Source organism: Leucoraja erinacea, chromosome 5 (assembly GCF_028641065.1).
Source record: "Leucoraja erinacea ecotype New England chromosome 5, Leri_hhj_1, whole genome shotgun sequence".
Classification (NCBI taxonomy): Eukaryota; Metazoa; Chordata; class Chondrichthyes; order Rajiformes; family Rajidae; genus Leucoraja; species Leucoraja erinaceus.
Window position 1 is genome coordinate 16,999,500 of NC_073381.1, and position 22,451 is coordinate 17,021,950.

The 22,451-nt window shown below is 42.6% G+C and overlaps 1 protein-coding gene across 2 annotated transcripts in view; it reads right to left on the bottom strand.

The window, feature by feature from the left end:
- Nucleotides 1-4,112, bottom strand: part of galnt2 (UDP-N-acetyl-alpha-D-galactosamine:polypeptide N-acetylgalactosaminyltransferase 2) — a 75,093-nt gene extending 70,981 nt beyond the window's left edge. The window contains exon 1 of one of the 2 annotated variants that reach the window (XM_055635100.1): nucleotides 3,875-4,112. In XM_055635100.1, coding sequence (XP_055491075.1) covers nucleotides 3,875-3,970 — 96 coding nt within the window. In that variant the 5' untranslated portion in view covers nucleotides 3,971-4,112. The remainder of the gene's footprint in view (nucleotides 1-3,874) is intronic. The other variant, XM_055635101.1, reaches the window with a different exon arrangement.
- Between the last annotated feature and the right edge of the window lie 18,339 nt (nucleotides 4,113-22,451).

Sequence of the window (22,451 nt, forward strand, 5' to 3'; positions counted from 1 at the left end):
AAATTAACTTTTCAGGTAATATACATCTCTGGAATTTCTACTGAAGTCCAAAGGACTTCATGATTTATTGGCAATCTAAAACAAATTATGCTTTAATTCTAGGCTTGTATTTTTAGTTTAAGACGGATCACTTATATCAGCAGCGTTCACCTTGAAATGGTTGAAGGGCGTGGAGGTGAAGGGTGTAAGTTTTAGTTTTGATTCTTTCAGTGCCACTGGAATTGTGCCCAATCTCTAATCTATTGACATAGAAACATAGAAAACAGGTGCAGGAGGAGGCCATTCGGCCCTTCGAGGCAGCACCGCCATTCATTGTGATCATGGCTGATCGTCCCCAATCAATAACCTGTTCCTGCCTTCTCCCCATATCCTTGATTCCACTAGCCCCTAGAGCTCTTTCTAACAAACTCAGAGATTACATTTTTGGAAGCAGATTCTTTCTTCTGGCTGTCAGCGAGGGAAGCCAGCAGATCAAAAAATGAATTTAAATTTGTGGTCATGGGCTCCCATTAAACTGTCTTGTCCTTTTTTATTTTTATAAATATAATTATTCTGCAAAATCTAATATAGTATACCATATCAATACAAATATGCACTGTGCAATCAATCTATCCTGCTTTACTGAACTGTTTTCCTCACTCCCCATCAACCTCAACCTTGACCCCACCGGCATCACTAAATATCAGCCACAGTTATTAAGGTGTATTTAGGAGCTTTAGCAGAGTAAAAATGATTTCTATCACTTCATGGGAGCATAAGCAGACAATAAAAAACAAGTCATGGAAAGAAATTTGGATGGGTGACTGAAAGTTATGTTAAAGAGGATCAAATTACATAAAATATTCAGAAACGGCATCAAATCCAACTAGTTTACCCAGTGTTTGTGCTTTACAAGATCCTCCACCCTCTTTTCTTCATCCCTTCCTGGAAGCATATTTGCTTTCTCTTGTATGTACTCCCCTTAGATAAATCTACACAATCTGCCTCAAACACTCGCAGTGGTTGTGGGTTCGCCATTCTCACCAAACCCTGATTGAAAAGAAAGGTTTCTTTATTGGACTGCAAATTTTCATATTTATGGTATCCGATACAAATTGTAGCAGAGTGGACTTAAAGGAGGACAAAGGAATGGAGAGGATAACAAGATGGGGATTCTGTTCATTCAAATATAAACCAAGGCACTTGATAAAGCACATGAGTCAGTCTTAACTGAATGCTCAAATACAAATAGAGCTTTGTAATAATTCACTTGTAGCTTATACTATTGCTCTGTGGACCAAAGTGACACAAATCACACCCAGTTTCATGTCAGAATTGGAAACAATGCCTAAATTAGGAACAATGCCTAAATTGATATAAATGGAATTTGATTTAATTTGTATGCACATTAGGATTTAAAACGAGAGGGAAGGAACTGCAGATGCTGGTTTACACCAAAGATAGACACAAAATGCTGGAGTAACTCAGCGAGACAGGCAGCATCTCTGGAGAGAATGAATGGGTGACGTCACTCATCACTCATGGGTGACAACACAAACATCACTAATTCCTCCAAAATCTAGAGTGAAAAAGCAGGAACTGCTTAATCTCTTCTCAAAAGACAAACCACATCCGTGCCACCCCAACCCAAGAAGCAATTTGGTGAATATTTGCTGTACTACCTTTATAACGGCCATATCCTTCCTTGGGTTATAGGGACCTGACCTGTGCACAGCACAGACTAATCAAGGCCCTATATCATTAGAGAACGAGTCTCTACTCTTTTATTCAAATCTTCTTGCAATAAAGGCTAGCATGTGACTTGCCTTCTTAATCGCTTCATATACCTCCATGTTGACCTTTGGTAAGGCGTATACAAGATTCCACCGGCGCCAATGTCTTTCAGTTGCTCACCATTTCTACAAAAGTGGAGTACTCACAAGTTCCCACATTACGTATCATCACCATGTCCTTATTCATTCTTATTGTGTATCAATATCTTCTTGGAACCCCTTCTCAAAACTTATACTGTTTACCAGATTTGCATCCTCAGCAAATATAGGTATATTACTCATGGTTCTCTCATACAAATGACTAATACAGAGACTCTGAACAGCTGGGACCCCAGCTCCGAACCCTCTACTACTTGACTGGTCATGCTCCCAACCTGAAAGTGTGCCATTTATTACTCTGGTTAACAGACTAACTAATCCTCATGCCATGCCAATTCCATGTGTTCAAATGTTGTGTAATAACTTCTTGCGTGGCATCTCATGGAAGGCCTAAAATTCCAAATACACTAAACCCACTGGTAGCCCCTTAGATACAGATGTGAATAATGCAGTAAAAATATTGAAAAATGGAAAGGCCATGAATCAGCTAGCTCCCCCACCTGTAGAAGAGTCTGCAGTTTCCATATCGGATCATTAGCCAACTTAGAGCCGACAAAACAGAGTGCAAATATGTTAGGCCCGATCCCAAGGGACTGTCTGGTGTGGATGAATGATCCAGTGTCTGTGTGGCTCCTCCAGTGTCTGCAAGTTCCAGTGCCTGTGAGTGATCCAGTGTGTGTGATCCAGTGCCTGTACATTCCAGTGTGTGTGTGTGACTGATCCAATGTCTGCAGTTCCTGTGCGTGTGAGAGTAATCCAGTGTGTGTGATTCAGTGCCTGTACATTCCAGTGTGTGTGTCTGACTGATCCAGTGTCTGCAGTTCCTGTGTCTGTGCGACCGATCCAGTTTCTGTGAGACTGATCCAGTGTGGTGAGACTGATCCAGTGTCTGTGAGACTGATCCAGTGTGGTGAGACTGATCCAGTGTGGTGAGACTGATCCAGAGTCAGCAGGTTTCAGTGTCTGCGAGTCTGATCTGGTGTCTGTGCGAGTGATCGTGTGCTTCACATTCGAGTGCCAACATGACTGATCCAGTCTCTATGAGGCCAATGTAGTGTCTGTAAGTTCCTTGGTGTCTATATGCCAGATCTAGTGCCCGTGTGGCTCATCCACTGTCTGTGAGACTGATCCACTTTCTGTGTGCCTGATTCAGTCTCCGTGTGCATGATCCTGTGTCCTTGTGGCTGATCTGTGTGGCAGTCTGTAACACTGATGAACTGTGAAACTGATGAACTGTGAGACTGATCCTGTCTGTGGCTGATCCACTCTCTGTGTGCCTGATCCACAATCCGTGTGCCTGATCCACAATCCGAGTGCCTGATCCACAATCCGTGTGCCTGATCCAGTGTCTGTGTGCCTGATCCACTATTTATGTGCCTGCTCCAGTGTGTGTGTGCCTGAGCTACAATCCGTGTGCCTGATCCACTCTCCGTGTGCCTGATCCACTGTCTGTGTGCCTGATCCACTGTCTGTGTGCCTGATCCACTGTCTGTGTGCCTGATCCACAATCCGTGTGCCTGATCCACTGTCTGTGTGCCTGATCCACTGTCTGTGTGCCTGATCCACTGTCTGTGTGCCTGATCCACTGTCTGTGTGCCTGATCCACTGTCTGTGTGCCTGATCCACTGTCTGTGTGCCTGCTCCAGTGTCCGACTGATCCAGACGCTACATGAATGAACGAGCGCCTGCCTGGGTGTCCCGGTTGTTAATGTCTGCCTGTGCTCCCCCCGTCTCTAGATGTGTCGGCGAGTGCCCATGTGTTCCACTGCCTGTCAGTGCTGGCTCGCTGGCTCGCTGGCTGGCAAGGGCCGGGGGCCGGGGGCCGGGGGCCGGTGTCCGTCTCCAGCAGCCTGTCGGGGGCCGGATCCCGGGGACTCGCCGCCTTCCCGAGGCCCAGCACACACACACACAAACACACACACACACACACACAACCGGTCGCTCTTAGTCTTCAAGCTGAGAGCGAGAGAGAGAGCGAGGGAGAAAATAATAATAATCCTCACCTTCCTGCTCGTCCCGTTGCCCAGATAAATGTAATAGGCGATCCCCAGCACCCAGAGAAGGGCGAAGCACAGGAGGATTCTCGACTTTCTTCGCATAGTTTCGAGCGGGATGGGAATGAGGGGAGCGAGGCGAAGGAGCAGGCCGGATCGGCACTGGCGACCAAACGACGCTCAGCATCCATCAGCGAAGAGCCGCGCAAGCTGGCGGCGCCGCCTGGGCGAAGGTCAGGGGGTAAAGGGTACGTCGCGCGGGGGGGGGGGGGGGGGGGGAGTGAAGGACGAGCGACGAGCGAGGCGGCACAACCAACCGCCGACCCACCGCTCGCGCAGCTCCAGCTCCAGCTCAGCTCCAGGCTTCCAGCACCAAACCTACAAAATAACCACCAAGATCATTTTTGCAGTGCGTATAATAAGGAAGTTAATTCCACACCACATATAAACTTCAAGTAATTACCCTTTCGCGGATAAATATTGGGTTAATTTCGCGCTGCATGACAAAAACACCTAATTTTCCATATAATCACGCATCGTGTTTAATATCAACTATTATAATGCACGTTGAATACAATTCCAAACTGCATGATAAAGAGCGCTGATGTATTGTATTTCATTGAATAGAGACGCTACATTTTTGCATTGTAGTAAAGATAATTAAGACATTCCGTAATATCATGGAAATAGTAAACAATAGTTCTACACCGCATGTAATAATTCAACATTACCTACAATAATGAATAAACTCATTTACATTGTACGTGTTTTACATTTAAGATAGATACATTAGACTAATACAATATATAAATAATTTTACAACACTTATATTAACAATTCTGAATTGCAAACGAATTAATTTAATTTCCTGGTGTAACTGATAATTCTGCTTAACATATTGTAATCGGGAATCAAAGATAAATTGTGTAAACTAAGGTTGATCCAGCATTGAATATAATTTGTCTATGTTACATAGTTTATAGCCCACTCCCATGAACTGAAAAAGCAATGTTAAATCTTATAATAATGAAGATAAAGCTACATTATTCATTTCATTCCATCAAGAATTAACATCATTTCATATGACACCGAATTATTGTTATTATCTGCGATTTTTAGAATTACATTTTATTATTTATACATATATATTGTACATATATATATGTATAAATAATAAAAGGTAATTCTAAAAATCGCAGATAATAACAATAATTCTGTGTCATATGGAATGATGTTAATTCTTGATGGAATGAAATGAATCTATTTACATTACAGATGATCATGAAGAAAGTGTTTTGCATTTCAAGTAAACGAGCTTGACTTTGATAATGAAGAAACTAAGTGGCTAGATGCAACCACAGTAGCAAGCTCCTCGTGGAATACAACCAGAACTATTCCAGTTATAATGAGGTATTACTGCTTAAAAAATGGATGCTGAAATAATCTAGGGATGGAGGGAGAGGAGAAAGTGGTGGAAGAATATCAAAGGATCTGTAAAGGCTGATGAAGAACAGCTTCATGGTTCTGTTTTTTATACAAGAGAGGCAGATCCTTCAGAGCTGCAGGCAGCTTCCCCAGCAAGTTGCCAGGGTGCCCATCATAGTAGTGCATGAGTAATAATTCTTCAGGTCTGTTCTGCCCACTACCGTGGACTGAGGTGAAAATGGGATGAAGTCAACTCTCCTTGCCTATGCAGCTTTGGTGGTCTTCCTATTGCAGCAATGAACTGCAGACTGTAATGAATGGAAAGGATCAACAACATCTGCCTGGAATAATCCTGAGGCTAAGAAGTTGACAGTAACTCTGACATTCATGGACAAACAAAACTGGGCACATCTGTGAAGGTGTATTTGAGATTGCAGGACATTGCAGACATCTGTTGGTCCTTTAAATCACACAAATTCAGATCAGTGATCTGGAATATCAAACTTGGCCGGAGTATTGGGTTTTTCACCATTGTCCATATAATCTTGGAAAGCCTTACAACAGGCAAAAAGGTCTGGGGATAATAAAAATATAATCAAAAGAAAGAGTTCAATGTTGTGAAAGGCACCAGGGTTTGTGCACAATCAAGTCAAGTCAAGTCACTTTTATTTATATAGCACATTTAAAAAACAACTCTCGTTGGCCAAAGTGCTTTACATTGGTGGAGGTACAATAATGCTGTCTACTGAGTTTTCTCAGCACCACACCAAGTTTTCCTTGGGGTTTCTATGTTGATGCTAGAGTGGCAATGTTGATGCTAGAGTTGCAGATTTTAAAAAAAATAAAGGATCATTTGGATAGAACAATGGCAGATGAAATTTAATACAAAACACACCAAAAATATTATATTTATAATAGGTTCATCAGGATCACATCCCAAAGTGCAAAATAGACGAAAAACAAAGCTTCAAATGGGATCAATAAACTCATAATGTGACTTGGTGATTTTTGTTAAAAGATAAATATGGGCCAGGTGAATTAGTTGGACAGCACAAATGCAGCAGTTCAATCAGGACCTTGGGAGCTGTGTGAAATTTGCACATTCTCTCGGAATTAATTGGATACTGTAAATTATCCCAGTGGGGACGTGGTAAAGGGATCAAAGATGTGCTATTATGCACGTGCGAATGCACGTGAGAGAGTGTCGGCTTCAGGGAAACAAGATGCAGGGAATAGCCTTGTTCTACTGAACCAGAGAGCCAGCAGGAACGTGATGGGCTGAATGGTCTCCTTTTGCAGCATAAAAAGTAAATAAATGTATCTTGATTGTATGTCCACCCAAGTGTATAATGAACTTTGGTTTAATTTGCCAACAATGGTTCCATACCTTGTCAGCCAAATTATGTGCTTCTCTCTAGAGCATGCTTATAGCAACTCAAGCAGCGGCATTTTACTATGGTCCAGCATTTGACATTCAAGCAAGTAAGAACATTATTTTAATATTCAATAGATTCAGATGGTATAATCTGATCTTAGTTCGCTGACACTTTTTCAAGTTATTGTAGCTTTCAATGTATATTAAAACAGTTACTGCTCTCTGTCAAATTGCGAATGCTTGCGAATCTATTAAAAAGGTTTATATGATTATGGTTCATTCAGATGGAGTCTCTGGTGCATGAAATCTCCAATGCAGTTTTAATGTATGTCCAATATTTTAATTATTAGCTACTTATTGGAATTCCAGCTATAATTAATTGCATCTGATTGGATAATAAAAAAAGTCATGAACAGTTATTGCATGAGTGATTTCATTGCATATATTCAGATTTGCATATTTTCATCCTTTTATTGCATGATGAGTTTGCCAAAGCAGGCTGTGTAAGTGTGCAGTAGATATTTTCTACTAAAATTCACACGTAGCTAAATGGTATCACTTAACTAATTCAGAACTACTTATTATGATTATAACCAAAACTGATCATCAGTGATCAAGTTATTAGGTGGTAAGTCCTACTTCTACCTCCTTGCTGATGAGTGAGAGGAGACTGATCAGATCGTAGTTAGTCGGAAAGTATTTTTTTGGCAGATTATTTAGGGCAACTTTCTGCATTATTGGATGGATGTCACTGTTGTACAGGGTAGTTGTACTTGGACATTTTTGTTAGAGGCCTATCCTATTCTGGATAGATGTGATCTTGCTGGTGCCTACAGCCTTACCAATACACTCAGTCACCTCTTGACATAATGGTGACCAAATCAAATTGATTGAGTACAATGGAGACACAAGAGACTGCAGATGCTGGAATCCGGAGCAAAAAAGCAAATTGCTGGAGGAACCCTGTGGGTCAAGTACCATCTGTGGGGAAAGGGGATAGTTTACGTTTCGGACTGTAAAAGCCTTGTTCTGTGCAATCATCAGACATACTTTACCAACACTGAAGATAATGAATCATGCATGAATCAATGTTTAATACTCCACCAAGTCAGTAATGCGATTTGGTGGTCATTTATTGCATGACTATTGCGGTACATGCACAAATTATTTGGCACGTACCAACATTACAACAATAATTATGCTCTGAAGCAGCTTAGTGACTGTGAGTTAGTCATTAAGGACTATCATGAAGTTAGAACACCTCACAATTCCTGTGATCTGCTTGTTTAGGATTGTGGTGAGGGCATGCATCTTAAATCACAATTCTGCTTTTGTGCAGATGATCATCAGCTGAGTTCAAAAAGGCTGTCCTTGATCACAAGAATTTTTCTATTCAGTCCTTCAGTTCCTTTAATAAGTATCAGTGGCATCATAGATTTCATTAAATGCAGAGGTCGTGGCTGATGTCAGGATCTGACATTTCTATGTCAGTAAACATAGGAAGCAGCTTATTAATGCAATTGAACTCTTGTCTGCACTGGAAGCCTGTGGAATTGCTTGTGGTTCTATATATCCACATTCACGATATCAAAGTACGTCATACTTTCACAATAATTGTAACCCATGAAAAAATGTGTTGGTCAGCCTCACATGTTGCTGACAGTTTCCCACAGGGAATTCGATGGAAATAAGTAATCCGTCACTTACTTCTTGCACCAGTTTTGCAGAGTTGGGCATACAATTTCCTGTTTTTGCTGGGAAGGATCCAGGAGTGTATAAATTAAAGGCTGTGGTCATTCTGCCAGCTCCTGGCAACATTTCAGCTCTGGAACTTACCCAGAGTTCTGTCTCAATCATAGCTTAGTCAGCTGTATTTTTACTTCTCACTCACTGTAAAAACTTGAGCACAGATATTAGCTGACACTTCAGCGGTCTTCTGAATAAGTGTTGCACTGTTGGAAGTGCCATCTTTCTGTCCCTTACAAGTGTGGGTAAACAGTGCTGTTGCATTACTTTAAGAAAGTGCAGCTTATTATCCCCTTACGACCTGAGCAATATTCAAACCTCAGCCAACATTACTAATTTATATTATCATATTCCTGAACATAGCTTTGCACAAAGTAGGTCCTAAGCTTCCTAAATTACTTTGCTGAGTACTTCATAGAGTTATATAATTGACTATAAACCTATTTAAATTCCTGAGATCATGAAATACATAATATAAATCCAAATGTTTCATGATTTATTTCCCATATGTTATCAAGAGGCCATAGCTTTAAAGTGAGAGAAATAAGTTTTAAAGGGAATTTGAGGGGAACGTTTTTTTACATTTGGAATAGTAAAATCTGAAACGGACCGTCAAAGGAGGTGGTGGAAATAGATACAATCACTATATTAAGAGTGAAGGTTTCGGACCTTCGGTCTCCTTCGCTCCATAGATGCTGCTGCACCCGCTGAGTTTCTCCAGCATTTTTGTGTACCTTCAATTTTCCAGTATGTGCAGTTCCTTCTTAAACACCATATAGGCATGTAGATAGGCCTTTGAATAGGCAAGGCATAGAGATTTGGTCCATAATGTGGGCAAAAGCTCAGCACAGACATGATGAACTGAAGGGCCTGTCTCTCTGCTTTACCACTCTATGATCCAAAATCAATGGATCATTGGATGGATGGATGGATGGAATGCTATTTATTGTCATTCAAACCTAGGTTTGAACAAAATTACATTATTAAAATATCTGCAACTTCTTAAGATGGTGATCATACCAGCAGAATATGAATCTTAAAGGCTAATGAGAAACAAATCCATTGTCACAGTTTCGAATAGTTCCAGCTAAGCCAGGTCTGTGTTGATAACACTTTCAAGTATTTTATACTTTATGGCGTTAGCAACGTCCTGAAAAATGTGATGGTGGCTTATCAGTATCTTAACAATGCATTTCAGTTATCCTCAATCAATAAGTAAATCATATTTCTGGATAGTAGCAGTTTGGCAAAGTCCAAATACATGGAGAGCCAGAGAAGGATAGCAGCAGAAAGACCTTTTCTTGCTTTTGACAACAGTCTGATCATCTTTAGAATTGTAGGGTTTTGGAACATGGCAACAGGAATCTGCAATTTAATCACTCTGGCCAATTCTGCTATTGACTGAGTTGACGGTTCAACTGTGAACTAACCCCAAATCCTTTAATGTCTTTATTTAACCATAAATCTTATCTATCTTAGACTTAAAATTATCTATAGACCCGACTATTGATCATTTTCCATTTGTGAAGGAGTTCCAAATTTCCTAATTTGTTTCCTAATTTTCCCAAAACGTCTGGCTCTCTAACATCAGGATTTACTCCCAGACTCTCAAACAGTTGCCACTGTGGCTAGGCAATTCTAATGAAACAAGTGGTGCAGAAGATGGGACGTGGCAGTGGAGTGCATTGCGACCAATGCAATCTCAGGTCTCCTCTTGCAATTCTCAGTGCACGCATAAACGTGTCATCTAGTGTGTCAGGTCCAGGGCTGAGTTTAGGAGACCAGGATGACCACAACTGGAGTCACATATGCTGTGGTTAGAGTGGGAATGAGCAGGGCTTAAGTGAAGGCGGTGATCAACCAAGGATTGGAGAGGAGAGGCCCAGGGTAATGCCCAATGATAATGGGCAACAGCGAGTTAAATGGTGGAGCTTAGGTGCTGCTGCAGATCAAAGACTCCATCAGGTAACATGGGAGATTTGGGGTGGGAGATTGCAACCTTCACGTGGTCCACCCTGTTTCGAAGAATGCAATCAATGTGGCGTGCACAAACAGAAGATCATACAGAACAAGTTGTCCTACAACTTTAGGCTGTGCACGCCATAAGCAAGAGGAAGAAGACTTAACTTTCCTTTACAGGCACAGGCAATGACCAGACCTCTAAATCATGCGCTGACCCTTCATGCCAAACAGCCCGCAATGGAGACCTAGTCTACTTAAACCCATCCAAAGTTGACATAATCTCTTTGACATGCTGACACTCTTCATTTATGAATTAATACTTTATTGTCACATGTGACAAGTCACAGTGAAATTCTTTGTTTTGCATACTCAAGGTATGCAAATAGTCACCACATAAAGGGAGCTGACAAAGCTACAAAGTATTCAACGCCAGGTCCACCTTATCTCTTGCTATATCTATAGAGAGAAAAAAATAGTTGGGAATGATTTGGTTAAGGAGCTTGACATTAAATTAATTCTCATATTTTTCCAATTGTGGAATATTGCTGCAATGCTGTACTTTGAAATATAATTCTCTGAATGTAAAACGTTAAAAAAATATCCTGATCCTTTTTGACAATTCCTGTGCCATTGTTGGAAAGGATGCAGACATCTGGAAATGCAGTGAAGGAGCAGGGAAGCTATCTCTAGCAAAATCCGCCTTCTGATAAAATGCTTAGAATTTTTTTGTCTCATGCAATATACTTTTTCCTCGGAGAGGCAACCACAAGACCTCATGACAAAATTTCTCACCCAGCCATCGATGCATTACAGGAACCACAAAGATGCTTGCATTATCTACATCATGAAAGGAGCCAATGACTTCTGCCCTAATCGCTATCCAATCCACTCTGGCACCTTATTGAATCTGGATGCAAAATACTGACAGGAAAAGAAACACAGCACAAAGTCCCAGCAAAAAGAAAACCTGTCCAACAAATGTCTCACAGCTTATAGTACCTGGCCTTTCCTGGCATCTGTTGAGAGATTCTTGGTTTATTTGTCAGAAAACACCAAGACTTCATCCTGGAGATAAAGGAGTTAATTAATTGCAAATGCAAGACACACTAAAACTGAAAGCACTATCACAGCTCAAGAGTGAGAGAAACAGGTTTGCAGAGGATACTGTCTACTTTCTTGAAGCCCAAAGCGACATGACTATATGTAAAAAAAAATGTATACAAGTTGAAAGAAAGTTGCAAAAGCATGAAAAGAATTGTAACTCTCTCAACTTGTATTGGATTGGGCCATGGTTATGGAGTGGTTGGGTCTGTTTTGGATTTTCAATGGTTGATTGGGTTCAGATTGATTGTGTCAGAACAGGATCCAATTGACTATGGCTGGCTCAGGTTTGGATTGGCTATAGTTCAGTCGGATTTAGATTTGCATGGTGAAGTCAGGTTTAGATTTATTGCAATCAGATTGGATTCAGATCAGCTATTTATTTTGTATTTGATCGGATGTGTAATTCACAGGATTTGAAAGCTGAATTTGAGCAAGAAACTTGTAATTGGAGAACAGATGGTGACGAATAAAGGCTACACAGTGACATGGAATCTTCATCCTCACAGACTGATCCACAACAGGCCAAATCCCAGTGCTGAATGAGATCAAACAAGGCTTTGTCATTGCACCAATCCTCTCTTCAATCTTACACAAGAAAGCTGGAGAAACTCAGCGGGTGCAGCAGCATCTATGGAGCGAAGGAAATAGGCAACGTTTCGGGCCCGAAGCGGCCCGAAACGTTGCCTATTTCCTTCGCTCCATAGATGCTGCTGCACCCGCTGAGTTTCTCCAGCTTTCTTGTGTAACCTTCGATTCTCCAGCAACTGCAGTTCCCTCTTAAACTCTCTTCAATCTTCCCTGTTGTGATAGTTGACCTTATCTTGAACTTCCACTGGAGTGGGTCAGTGGACAGGATGAGCAGTAAACTCGCATCCACTCCAGAATCAAGATCATCCCAACCACGGACTTCAAGCTTATCCATGTGCTTAAGTTCAAAACATTGAATCCTCTATGAAAATGTATACAATTATGGATCTAATACTAATGAGCCTGTCCCACTTAGGCGACTTTTTAGGGACTGGAGGAGACTATGCAGTCGCCACATGTTCGCGGGTGGTTGCCGGGGAGTCGCCTTCATGGTCGTGAGGAGTTCCCGCATTCTGGGAACTAGTTGCGGTCTCATTATGGTCGCAATGAATTTTTCAACACGTTGAAAAATTAGCGACAACTGGAATGAAGCTACCATGGAGAGTAGCGAGAATTCTCGAGCAGTAGGTGTGTCACCAGGAGGTACCTTTAGAGTAATTGACTCTTAAGCATTTGAGTCAATCTCAAAACATTTGAGTTCCACCCACCACAAAAATCTTCCTTTCCACTGCAGAAAAGGGAGACAATGTCTTTTCTTCGGCCAAAATCCACAGCACACTGAGGCTTTCAAACAGTTCCAATAGGTAAGTCGCAAAATGTGTAAGAAGGAACAGCAGATGCTGGTTTAATTCGAAGATAGATAGATCACTCTGAAGCAGGGCCGGATTTACGTATAAGCTTCACAAGCTTAAACTTAGGGCCTCGAGATCTAGGGGGGCCTCGGCAGGGCCGGATTTACCTCCAGGCCTCATAGGTTGAAGCCTAGGGCCTAAAAATCTAGAGGGCTTGCGGCCAAGGTTTTTTTTTCCCCAGAGTAAAAAAAAATCCAGAGAAATAAAAATTGGAGCGCTATCAGCGTTTTCACTTTGACGGACATTACCTGAAATTCTGGTTCCGCCCGCTGGAAGTTTTGGGGGAAAAATTTGTGACCATCACAATTTGTGACCATAACCTGCACAGTTGGGGGAAGCCGGTGACGCAGTAGCGACGCAAAATGACTCTGTCTCTCCTCGCGTGCGCAGTGGAGCCAGGCGGTTCAGATCTCCATTTGCACACCACACAATCACCTCGATGCCTCGAGTCTACCCCAGGTAAGTAGTGGAATATTGCATTGCGAGAGTGCCCGTTTCTCCGGACGGGGGGGGGGGGGGGGCTGCGGTGTCTGCGACGTCGGAGTCAGAGTCTCGCTGTGGGAGGGAGAGAGAGGGAGGGAGAGAGAGGGGGGTGTGAGAGGGGGAGGGGAGGAGAGGGGAGGAGAGAGAGAGGGAGGGGAGGGGGGGAGGGGAGAGAGAGAGAGAGGGAGGGAGGGTACCAGGAGGAGAGAGAGAGAGATGGGGAGAGAGAGAGGGGAAGGAGGGGGGAAAGAGAAAGGGGGATTATCTTTAGTGAGATTGCAAAATTAAGGTAGGTTTTAGAGCAAATATATATTAACAATACTGAAAAATATGAATTCCATAGTTTGTGATTTTCATTTTGCATCATATTTTTATTGTGCACACACTAACACAGTCGAACAGTAGCATGCAATGAAATCAACACACAACATTTTTTTCAAAAAAAAAGGTTTTATTTACTGCAAAAACAGTATTTTATTTGCAGTGTTTGCATGCTCCTTTATAACATTTTATAGTACAACTTGATTATTAAAACAAGGACAGCTTCAATTCTTGATTTAAAAAAATGTATACAACAATGACCCTAATCATCCCATTTCAACCACTCATTACTCTTGACTCAACAAAAATTATTTCTGAAATATTGGTCATAGATTTGGTGCTCCAAAGAAGGCCCAGAAAAAATGTATGTGAAATAAATGCACCAGAGAGCATCTAAAACCCAAGAACCCCGACTGCAAGGGTCTTTCAGCTTCGCGCTTGTGATATGCGCTGCGTGCATTTATTTCACATACATTTTTTGTAATCCTGCCATGCCACCCCGTTTTTGAAAAGCTTCGTACTTGCCTGGTGTATAATATTTTTGACACTGTCATAGGCCTTTCTTACATATGCTGTCACAACGCACTGTAGTCTCTAAACAATACTTCAGCAATTTGCCTTGCCCTCCATTACAGAATAATAGTGTTTTAAGCCGATAACTCGACACTGGCACTGGCAATAAATAAAAAGCGCAGCTTTCCAGCCCTTATCTCAAGGGCCACGCTCGGCTGCACATCGGTGTCAATCTGGTGGACTCTTCCATCTTCCTCCCGTCATGGGGGTGGGGGATTGGGAGGGGCCTCACAAGTGGAATAGCCTTCATCTAAATCCGGCTCTGAAGAAGGGTCTCGACCCGAAACGTCACCCATTCCTTCTCTCCAGAGACGCTGCCTGTCCCGCTGAGTTACTCCAGCATTTTGCGTCTATCTCCAATAAGTGAGTCAAATTGTTCCCACATATGATACCAGAGGTCCTGAAACAAACACAATACTCTGAGCTTGTCAATAGATTCATCATGAAGGCAGCAAACAAGCCTTAAGGATGTCCTCAAAGTCTTGAATAAATGTAAATCCTAACCAACCTGTAGGAATCTCAGCTCCAAGACGCATCTGTCAAGAGAGGCATCAAGGATAATCCAACCACTTGGAGCCTCGCACAAACAGTGGGTGGAGCATGCAATTGTTTAATCAACCCTTCAACCACTAACAAGCTTTACTTATCCCACTGTAGTAGATTCCGTGCATCCTAGTTCTCACCTCAGGAGCCACATAACTGTAGAGGAAGCAAGTCAACCTCAACCCTGAGGGGCTCTCTACAAAGCACAGGCTTGCCATTTGTAACGCATCCATTCTACAATTTAGATGTATAAGCCAATATTGTACAGTACTAGATTCCAGTTGCCAAGTGTCTCAGAGGGGAAATAGAGAGGGTAACAACTGCACAAGAATCAAAACCAGCAACAAAAACAATGAAGAACCTGCATAAATAAACACACAGGAGAGAGAGCTGAGAGGCCAACTGCAATGGAATGTCAGCTCAGATTTCATGCTCAAACCTGAGCGCTTCTTAAACCCAGAACCTTCTGCTCCAGAGACAAAAGTGCTCCCAGAAGTAGGAGCACAGGATTAGATTGCACCCCTGTGTTGAATGCAGCAAATAAAAAAAAAACATGATTCAACCTTTTTAACAGCTTATCCAGTTTTGCGAATCACCAGATGTGAGGACACTTTATTGCATTTTACGGTGGCATGGGATGTAGATATTATCTTAGTAACATGGAAACATAGAAAATAGGTTCAGGAGGAGGCCATTCAGCCCTTCGAGCCAGCACCGCCATTCATTGCGATCATGGCTGATCGTCCCCAATCAATAACCCGTGCTTGCCTTCTCCCCATATCCCTTGATTCCACTAGCCCCTAGAGCTCTATCTAACTCTCTCTTAAATCCGTCCAGTGATTTGGCCTCCACTGCCCTCTGTGGCAGGGAATTCCACAAATTCACAACTCTCTGGATGAAAAAGTTTCTTCTCACCTCAATCTTAAATGGCCTACCCTTAATTCTAAGACTGTGGCCCCTGGTTCTGGACTTGCCCAACATTGGGAAAAAATATTTCCTGCATCTAGCTTGTCCAGTACTTTTATAATTTTATATGTTTCTATAAGATCCCCCCTCAACCTTCTAAACTCCAGTGAATACAAGCCTAGTCTTTTCAATCTTTCCTCACATGACAGTCCCGCCTTCCCAGAGATCAATCTCGTGAACCTACGCTGCACTGCCTCAATCACAAGGATGTCCTTCCTCAAATTAGGAGACCAAAACTGCACGCAATACTCCAGATGTGGTCTTACCAGAGCCCTGTACAACTGCAGAAGAACCTCTCTACTCCTATACGGAAATCCTCTTGTTATGAAGTCAACATTCCATTAGCTTTCTTCACTGCCTGCTGTACCTGTAAGCCAACCTTCAGTGACCGGTATGCAAGGACACCCAGGTCTCGCTGTAGCTCGCCCTTACCTAACCTAACCCCATTGAGAAAATAATCTGCCCCCTTGTTTTTGCCACCAAAGTGGATAACCTCACATTTATCTATATTATACTGCATCTGCCACGCATCTGCCCATTACTCAACCTGTCCAGGTCACCCTGCAACCTCCTAACATCCTCTTCACAGTTCACACTGCCACGCAGCTTTGTGTCATCCGCAAATTTGCCAGTGTTGCTCCTAATTCCCTCTTCCAAATCATTAATATATATGGTAAACACCAAGCCTTGCAGCACTCCACTCACCACTGCCTGCCATTCTGAAAAGGACCCGTTCACTCCGACTCTTTGCTTCCTGTCTGCCAACCAATTTTCTATCCACGTCAACACCCTACCCCCAATATCATGTGCTCTAATTTTAGTCACCAGTCTCCCGAGCGGGACCATATCAAAGGCTTTCTGAAAGTCTAGATACACTACACCCACTGGCTCCCCTTCATCCATTTTACTTGTCACATCCTCGAAAAATTCCAGATTAGTCAAGCATGATTTTCCTTTCATAAATCCATGCTGACTTGGATTAATCCTTTTACTGCTATCCAAATGCCCCATTATTACCTCTTTAATAATTGACTCCAGCATCTTTCCCACCACCGAAGTCAGGCTAACTGGTCTGTAATTCCCCGTTTTCTCTCTCGCTCCTTTCTTGAAAAGTGGGATAACATTAGCTATCCTCCAATCCACAGGAACTGATCCTGAATTGAACATTGGAAAATGATCACCAATGCGTCCACTATTTCTAGAGCCACTTCCCTGAGGACCCTGGGATGCAGTACATCAGGCCCTGGGGATTTATCATCCTTCAGTCCCATTATCCTACCCAATACTATTGTGCAATTGAAGGGATACCATGGTCCAATTGGCGAGAGAGAGAGAGAGAGAGAGAGGGAGAGAAGGAGGAACAAAAGAGAGTGTGTTCCTACTATGTGGAAGCCGTACTCAAGGATGGGGCTTTACAGAGAATTAGGAATTATCGAGTGGGTACAGGCGTACTTGCTATTCAAAGGCAACTATATCCCAATAAGGAGTTCATTCCAAAGTAGCAATTGAAGGGAGAATTGTTTCCCTTCAACAAACTCAATTTCAGGTGTCAGATCACTGATGGACTGTAAAAAATGTATGATCTAATGAAATAAAAATAACTTACTGGAAGCAGAAATAACCCTTCGACCCTTGTACTTGCTCCATGATCCAATAAAATCGTGGGTGATCTTTTATCTTAGCACCACATTCTTACAATAACTCCAGAACTCCTAATTTCTTTAATACCTAGAAATCTTATTAATCCTTATCTTGAAAATACTCAATGACCTAGTGCCCAAAAATGCATCACCCTTTATGTGAATAAATTTCTTCTCATCCCTATCCTGAATGGCTGGCTACTTACATCCCAATGAACTCCTGATTGGGATACAGTTGCCTTTGAATAGCAAGTACGCCTGTACCCACTCGATAATTCCTAATTCCCTGTAAAGCCCCATCCTTAAGTATGGCTTCCACATAGTAGGAACACATTCCCTTTTGTTCCTCCTTCTTCTCTCCCTCTCTCTCTCTCTCAATTGCTCATGCACACACGCGGGCACACACACACACACACATATACCGATGTTTTTTTTTCCCTTCTGCTGGATTTGCAACCACAGGTCCCAGACAGTGGCTAATGTATGATTCTTAGGTGGTGCCCCACAAATGTTGCCTGAGTTCAGAGATCCCAGGACCAGTCAAGATGGGGATAGAGATCCTCAAAGGGGTTTTGAAAAAGGTCCGAGACCCTAGGAAAGGCTGAAAAGGAAATCTGAGACTTCAGGAGAAGGCAAGAGAGTCAGGGACCTTGGGAGAGGCTGAGAAATGTCCAGGAGCCCAGAAATGACTGAGAGGGATCAGAGACACCTGGGGAGGCTGAGATGGATATTGGGGACCGTGGGAGATAACAAAGAAGAGGTCAGGGATCCCATGAGAGGCTGAGGTGAGGTCAGTGACACCAGGTGAGGCCAGGAAAAGGTCAGAGACCATGGAGCATTTGAGGAGAAGCCAGAAAGTCCAGGTACATATGAAAGGCAGTCAGGAGACCTCAGAAATATCCATGAGATAAGTTGGAGATCTCAAGAGAGGCCGAGACAATAGACAATAGGTGCAGGAGTAGGCCATTTGGCCCTTTGAGCCAGCACTGCCATCAATGTGATCATGGCTGATCATCCACAATCAGTACCCCATTACTGCCTTCTCACCATATCCCTTGACTATCTTTAAGAGCTCTGTCTAGTTCTCTCTTTAAAGTATCCAGAGAACCAGCCTCCACCGCCCTCTGAAGCAGAGAATTCCACAGATTCACAACTCTCTGTGAGAAAAAGTGTTTCCTCGTATCCATTCTGAATGGCTTACCCCTTATTCTTAAACGGGAGGCGCTACAGGTCTCTCCTTTGCCGAACCAGCAGGTGGACAGCTTCTTCCTTTCCGGCGGCTGTCACTCTACTTCTGAACGTACCTCTGACTACCACTTATTATTTATTTTTTATTCTGAATCTAAACAGTGGCCCCTGGTTCTGGACTGCCCCAACATCGGGAACATGTTTCCTGCCTCTGGCGTGTCCAGACCTTTAATAATCTTATATGTTTCAATAAGATACCCTCTCATCCTAAATTCCAGAGTATACAAGCCCAGCCGCTCCATTCTATCAACATATGACAGTCCCGCCATCCCGGGAATTAACCTGGTGAACCTACGCTGCACTCCCTCAATAGCAAGAATGTCCTTCCTCAAATTGGGAGACCAAAACTGCACACAATACTCCAGGTATGTTCTCACTAGGGCTCTGTCCATCTGCAAAATGACCTCTTTGCTCCTATACTCAACTCCTCTTGTTATGAAGGCCAACATACCGTTTGCTTTCTTCACTGCCTGCTGTACCTGCATGCTTACTTTCATTGACTGATGAACAAGAACCCCCCCCCCCCCGTTGTACTTCCCCTTTTTCCAACTGACTCCATTTAGATAATAATCTGCCTTCCTGGTTTTGCCACCAAAGTGGATAACCCCTCACGTATCCACATTAAACTGCATCTGCCATGCATCTGCCCACTCCCCCAACCTGTGCAAGTCACCCTGCACCCTCATAGCATTACACTGCCACCCAGCTTTGTGTCATCTGCAAATTTACTTTAATCCCTTCATCCAAATCATTAATACATACTGTAAATAGCTTCGGTCCCAGCACCGATCTTTGCGGTACCCCACTAGTCACTGCCTGCCATTCTGAAAGGGACCCGTCAATCCCTACTCTTTGTTTCCTGTCTGCCAACCAATTTACTATCCATGTCAGCACTCTACCCCCAATACCATGTGTTCTAGTTTTGCCCACTAATCTCCTATGTGGGACCTTATCAAATGTTTTCTGAAAGCCCAGGTACACTACATCCACTGGCTCTCCCTTGTCCATTTTCCTGGTTACATCCTCAAAAAAATTCCAGAAGATTAGTCAAGCATGATTTCCCCTTCGTAAATCCATGCTGACTCGGACCGATCCTGCTACTGCTATCCAAATGTTCCGCTATTTCATCTTTTATAATTGACTCCAGCAACTTCCCCACCACCGATGTCAGGCTAACTGGTCTATAAATCCCTGTTTTCTCTCTGCCGCCTTTCTTAAAAAGTGGGATAACATTAGCTACCCCTCAATCCACAGGAAGTGATCCTGAATCTATAGAACATTGGAAAATGATCACCAATGCATCCACAATTTCTAGAGCCATTTCCTTAAGTACCCTGGGATGCAGACCATCAGGCCCTGGGGATTTATCAGCCTTCAGTCCCATCAGTCTACCCAACACCATTTCCTGCCTAATGTGGATTTCCTTCAGTTCCTCCGCCATCCTAGATGCTCTTGCCACTAGTACATCAGGAAGATTGTTTGAGTCCTCCTTTGTGAAGACGGATCCAAAGTAGCTGTTCAACTCATCTGCCATTTCCTTGTTCCCCATAATAAATTCACCTTTTTCAGTCCTCAAGGGTCCAACTTTGGTCTTAACTAATTTTTTCCTCTTCACATACCTAAAGAAGCTTTTACTATCCTCCTTTATATTTTTGGCCAGCTTTCCTTCGTACCTCATCTTTTCTCCCTGTATTGCCTTTTTAATTATCTTCTGTTGCTCTTTGAAAGTTGCCCAATCCTCTGGCTTCCTGCTCATCTTCGCTATGTTATACTTCTTGTCATTTATTTTTATACTGTCCCTGACTTCCTTGTCAGACACGATCACCCCTTACTCCCCTTGGAATCTTTCTTCCTCTTTGGAATGAACTGATCCTGCACCTTCCGTATTGTTCCCAGAAATACCTGCCATTGTTGCTCCACTGCTAGGGTATCTTTCCAGTCAACTTTGGCCAGCTCCTCCCTCATGGCTCCATAGCCCCCTTTCTTCAACTGTGATACTGACACCTCCGATTTACCCTTCTCCCTCTCAAATTGTAGATTAAAACTGATCAAAGGAGGCCAAGTATTCTGGAGGAGGTCAAGAGGCCAGAGATCCCAGAAGAAATGAAGAGGGATGTGAGAGACCCATAAGCAGGAGTGCTGGTGACCTTCTGAAATGAGGGATGGGCGTGTTGGAATACCAGCAACTGTGCAAAAATCGGATATTACAAAATGCACCATTTCAGCAGTATCACAGTGGAACACTACTCTTTTCCAATGTGCAGACTGATCTTCTTGGCAGTGCTCTTTTCCTGCACTTCAAAAGCCATATTGTTTCAATTACCTTTTATGAAAAATGGAAATTGAAAATACCTTCCAGGTCTATCAATAAAACTAGTAATAAATGTTTTTCTAAATCAGAAAATCCTTGCTTTTTGGAATATGAAACCAGTAAGTTGAAGCCAGAGGAACAGAAATAGATTTCAGAGTCTTGTGAGCCTTTGCTGCCAATCAGTTGAATTATCACAGATTTGTACTTTGGCTTTTTTTAATTCATCTTGCTCGTGCAACCTTAATATTCTCGTCCTAGTGCCATAGTCTTTCTCTGTGTTGGCACGTGAATCTGGAAGAGAGAAAGGTTAGGAGAGACTACATCTGTTGATGATCGGATCATGAACAATATGGACATTTGCCTGGGAACAGATGATGGTTGGATAAAGATGAACAAGCCTCCAGTAAACTTTTGATGTCCTGCTCTAGTTTATGCAGATTATGCACTGAATGTTTAATATTTTTTAAGTAAATTGAATCAAGCAGTGCTATAAATAAAAATCTGCAGGAAGAACTCAGCAGGTCAGGCAGCATATGTGATGGGAAATGGGGAGATGAGTGTCTTTCTCTGTAATTAATAACTGGAAGGGAGATAGCCTATAATAAAAAGGTTGAGTGGTAGGGTAAGAGCTGGCACATGATAGTTGGACCCAGATGAGGAGGAATGGATTGGTGAATGGAGTCAGGTTGAGGAAAGAGGAGTGGAGATAACAACAAAGGCTAGGGCATGATAGGTAGAGGTAATCAGGGGCTGCAGATAATGGATTGTGATGGGAAAGGAAGGTGGAGTATTGAGTCAAGTAAGGTTGGTGGGGTGGGCGGATATCAATAGTGGTAAGAGGGAACCTGATAGGAGGAGTGTCTAGATGAGGGATAGATGACACAGATGGGGAATACGTTGGATGAGAGTGATCCTATACTCCAATGTTGGACTGTTCATTTCCCTCCACAGAGGCTGCCAGATTCACTGTTTGTTTTTCGCTCCAGATTCCAGCATCTGCAGTCTTTGAGTCTACATTGAATAAAAGATTGAGTAATAGAGGTGAGCACTTTGGTACAAATATTTAATTTTAGGTTTAGGTATATTATTGTCATATATATTGAGGTACAGTGCAAAGCTTTAGTTCAGTTTAGTTTATTGTTACGTGTACCCAGGTGCAGTGAAAAGCTTTTGTTGTGTACTATCCAGTCAGCGGAAAGACAATACATGATTACAATCAAGCCATTTACAATGTATAGATACATTGAGGCCAGTTCATTGGCTATATTTAAGAGGGAGTTAGATGTGGCCCTTGTGGCTAAAGGGATCAGAGGGTATGGAGAGAAGGCAGGTACAGGATACTGAGTTGGATGATCAGCCATGATCATATTCAATGGCAGTGCAGGCTTGAAGGGCCGAATGGCCTACTCCTGCACATATTTTCTATGTTTCTATGTTTCCATAATGGAAT